The sequence below is a fragment of the Arachis duranensis genome, chromosome 4, assembly GCF_000817695.3.
Source record: "Arachis duranensis cultivar V14167 chromosome 4, aradu.V14167.gnm2.J7QH, whole genome shotgun sequence".
NCBI classification, from domain to species: Eukaryota; Viridiplantae; Streptophyta; class Magnoliopsida; order Fabales; family Fabaceae; genus Arachis; species Arachis duranensis.
Genome location: NC_029775.3, coordinates 89,579,944 through 89,584,637, shown reverse-complemented (window position 1 = coordinate 89,584,637; position 4,694 = coordinate 89,579,944). Strand labels below are relative to the sequence as shown.

Here is a 4,694-nt window from a genome sequence, read left to right as displayed (position 1 = left end):
CTCAATTCTTAATCAACAATTGACATCCATTATTCAAGTGTCTCCAATGACTCAACCACTAGGCCAAGTGAGGGAATACTACTCCATATCTAAAGTTGGCATTTTCTCAAACACTTGGAGAGCAAGAATAAAAGACATGGTAGAATTGAGAAGAGACTTAGAATCAAAGTAATTCAATACAAGAGATTAACAACAATCAACAATGAACAACAATGAAAATGAGATCTTCAATGAATCAATAGAATCCAAAACAACAAAGTTAAACCTAAGATCTATAAGAATTGAACAATTACAAACACTAATTGAGATTAGAGAGGAGGATCTACAACATGAACAAAGTAAATTGAGAGTTGCAATGGATCTCATCAAGGAATGGTTGAGAATTGAGAAAATGAAGATGAATCCTAGAGAGAAGTTGGAGTTTCTCTCTCTACAAAATGTAACTAAATAAAAAAAATATCTACCTAATGATCTAAAATTAATCTATGGATGTGAATGTGTGTCAATGTGTGAATTAATGTCAATCCCCTTTCAATCCTTGTCTCTTATATGCATTTTGGTGCCAAAGTTGGTTGCTGAAACCTTCCAAAATCGCCAGGCACGTGTTGCATTAATGAGGTCATGTGCCACCATCGGCGCGTGAGCGCACGGTACGCGTGCGCGTCCTTAGGTTATCAAAATACTCTAAATTCAATACAAGATAAACCCTCAAATTGGGGTTTGTCAACCTCCCCACACTTAAACCTTAGCATGTCCTCATGCTAAAATAAGAAGGAACTAAGGGTTATGACATTTATGCAACTAACTATATGAGTCCTATCTAAATGCAACTACCTAGAGCAAATGCAAATGCTTAGTTCAAACACATCAAATTGCCAAGAGAGCATGTATAAGCACAAGGACTAGGCAATAGAAATTAAGTCCAAACCACAATTGTATTGAATTATCAAAAAGAATTTAAACTTGCAAGAATATAGATAATATGGGTGAATACATGTAATTGAACTTTTGAACCCTCACCGGATGTGTATCCGCTCTATTCACTCAAGTGTTTAAGGGTCAATCCACTCGATTCTCTTCTAATCATGTTTTCCACAATTTGATTTTCTTCTAACAATCAACACTTATTCCATGCATGCATACATTTATCATGAGGTCTTTCATTTAGGTTGTAATGGGGTTAGGGTCAAGGTAGGATCATTTATGGTTAAGTGGACTAGGATTTGAATCTTTGATTAGCATAGACTTCCCCACCTAACCTATGTGATGACCTATACAAACTCAAACTACTCTAACTACCCATTCTTCACTTTTTCTTACATATTCATGTATCCTTATTTGATTCATAACACCTATGCATTGATTTCTTTTTATTGACTTCACTTTGGGGCAATTTGTCCCCTTTTTATTATTTTCTTTCTTTTGTCTTTCTTTTTCTATTCTCTTTTTTTTTTCTTTTTGTTTTTCTCATTTTCACTTTTATTTTTCTTTTTTTTTCTCTTTCTTTCTATTTTTTTCTTTTGTCAAACTATATACAAGAGCATCAATGCATAAGGTCTATACATTTAATCAATACATGAGTATGTACCCAATTCCTAAACATGAAAGTGTACTACCCCTTTTATCCCATCCAATGTTCCCAAGCCTCACCAACTATGAATAATAAACACTCTCACTAGCCTAGGCTAATCAAAGATCCAAACAAGGACTTTTATTGGTTTTTCGCCTTGGGCTTGTAATGAGCTAACTTGAGAACAAGTTGGTTAAGCATAGGCTCAAAATTGGCTAACAATGGAGAGTAAAAGGTTGGCTATTTGGGTAAGTGGCTAATGAAGTAATGGCCTCAATCATATAAATGCATAAATACAAGAAATAAATGGACATATAGAATCAAGCAAATCAAGGATTACAATCATAGAAAGAGAGCAATTTCACACAAGAATGGAAAATAAGTGGTTATAAAATGTAACCACATCAATAGGCTCAAGTCTCACAAGCTTGTGTTCTCAATTCAATACATGATTCACAAAGTATGAAATTCAAGCAAGTTCCATTAAAAACTTTCTTTCAATCAATTGGGTTGATGCCCTATATTTAAACTTCTTGGAAACTTCCAATATTTGAACAAGCATTGTTGTGATTGAAAAATTCAAAAATTTTCTTAGTTCACCCTTTCCTTTTTTCACTTAAAACCAATTTCTTATGCAAAAAGGGTGACTAAATATTTACAATTCAAGTATGATTTCTAATCACAACCACAAACTAAAAAGAAAGATATGCAAAAATGTATAAAGAAAGATTCAACTAAAAGTAAAAGTATGAAATCTATCATCTAAAACATCTAAAGATATCCATAAGCATCAAAGTATCTAAAATCCAAAATAAATCCAAAATAAGCAGTGAAAGTATCAAGCAGTAAAAGTATCTAAAATGAACTCAAAATACATCAAATGTATACAAAAAGTGCGCAAAGTAAGATAGCTAGCAAAGTGTTCACCGGTATCTAATGATGCCACCGGCTGCCTCCCCACACTTAAGATTAAGCATCGTCCTCGATGCTAATCCTGAGGATCAGGGATAGGTACACTGGTAGGCTCTGGCTGTGGCTGTGGTACCGGCTGGGACTCCTGTGTCTGAGGTGGTGCATCCATATGTGCTGGCTCATCTGCAGGAATACCCTCAGTCTGTAAATCTGTCTCCTCATCGGAACCGGAAGACTCTGGTAGAGGAGGTAGCTCAAGGCCCTGAGCCACAAACATCTGGTCAATCCGATCCAGGCGACGCATGATCTGGCGCTTACTGCGCTCCATGTACCGGAAGAGACGCTGAACTAACAAGTACATCGGCTGAGGTGGGAACTCCGGCCCGCTGAATCATCTGAGTGACCAAAATCGGGAACGGAAAGATACCTCGGATGTGGGCTCTCCACATGAACCGCCTGATCAGCTGGGGGTAGTAAACCTCTTTTCCCTCCATCACACAGCTGATCAGGATCAACATAGCAACCGGGATCTCTGTGAAGTGAGTCGTAGGCATGACGTAATGAGCGAAAATCTGCTGTCAAGTCTTGGCCTCTCGGCTCAGATAACTAAAGTGCATCCCTTTGGGTGCCGTGTTATCGGCATCCATAACCCAAGGAGCATCAGGAGTAGCTACCACTGCCCTCAATGCCTCAAAGTCAAAAGTCATGCAATGAAGGTCTATCTCGGCCTGCATGAATGCATCAGTGTCACTGGTCTTAGGCCGGCAAGTAAGGGCATCCTCTATGGCCTGCTCTGTGATGGGTACCTCAATCCCCCTAACAAATACCGAGTCAAGGGAGTGGCGGAAGAAATTGCAATAGAACTCCTGTACCCAAGACCGGTTCACCCGGCTCAATTCCCTATCCAGAAAAGTCAAACCCATCCGGTCAATACGCTGGTGGATGATGTCGGCCAAATCCGATGGAATAAGTAGTTTCTTCTCAGTATTCAGATTCTTTGAATTGTAGCTTGGGAATCTGAGTTCACAATAGAGATTGGGGAATTTGACCGTATCCTGAGCCGGTAGTGATTGGTTTGCCTTATCTATGTCATTTAAAGGGTTTTGAGCATAGGCAAGCAATGAGGCATAAGTGGGGTTCGGGGTTTTCTTTCTCTTTTTGGAAGATGATGCTTTTCCTTTCCCTTTATCCGACATCCTGAAAAATGGAATAAAATATAGGCAATTAATCACTTAGCATGAAACGAGTAAATCATATTCAGGATGTAAAATAGATGACAAAACATGATGTGAATAGAATTTGGAACATGGATGATAAGTAAAAAAAACAGAAAACATAGCCATAAACCAAGAGTTCCATATTTCAAACAATGTGCACAATTTCTAAAGAATAAGCATGTTCATCATCATGACTCAAAAGAATGGTCAAAAAGGGTTAAAATGCAAGTAAGAGTGAAGTTGGTGAGTAAAGAAGTCAGTGATTTAGAGAAAGTGGAATTAGAGGTTAGTAGCATGATGAGAGATGCACCTTTCAAGCACACAAATCATGTTTACAATGTTTATGCAAATCCCGGAAATCAAAAATAACGAGAATTAGCCCAAAATTCGTAATAAAAAATCAAAATGAAATTAAATTCCTTGAAAATTGGGCAGCATCTCGGCTTAAAATTGGATGATCCCGGGTAGCAAAATAGCACAAACAGCATCATTATAGTATCAACCAATCACAGTAGCAATAATAAGGCATTCAGGCAGCACAAGTAGCATACAGAGCAACTCAGAATTCGCACGTAGCGGACAAGCAAACAAACAGAAAATAAACACAAACGGAGCACTTATCAGGCCTAGAATCCTCTATCCAGCCCTAGCTACCTAACCGCAGTTATTTCTAACTAATCTTAACATACAACATTTGAATGCAGACTAACTAACAAAGATATACAGTAATTAACAAAAATGCACAATTAACGAAAACAGAAATTGGAGCAGGAACCTGGGGCGGGGAAGAACCAAGAATGGAAAGAGGGAAACTGAACTGGAATGAGGGCAGCAGCGGCAGAAGCTCGCACCGCCGTGGACGGTGGCGATGAAGGCGGCCGCGGTGGCGGTTCAGTGAGAGAGCAGAGGGGGAGAATGAGTAGTGGCGAGTCGGTGGGAGAGAGAGGGTGAATGGGAGTAGGCGTGAGGAGTGAGAGAGAAGGTTGGCCGCCCAG

The 4,694-nt window shown here is 38.9% G+C and overlaps 1 protein-coding gene across 1 annotated transcript in view; it reads left to right on the top strand.

Annotated features, from left to right (window-relative positions):
- The first annotated feature begins 4,521 nt into the window (after window positions 1-4,521).
- LOC107484018 (uncharacterized) overlaps window positions 4,522-4,694 on the top strand; it is a 450-nt gene continuing 277 nt past the window's right edge. The window contains exon 1 of the mRNA XM_016104624.1: window positions 4,522-4,646. Coding sequence (XP_015960110.1) covers window positions 4,522-4,646 — 125 coding nt within the window. The remainder of the gene's footprint in view (window positions 4,647-4,694) is intronic.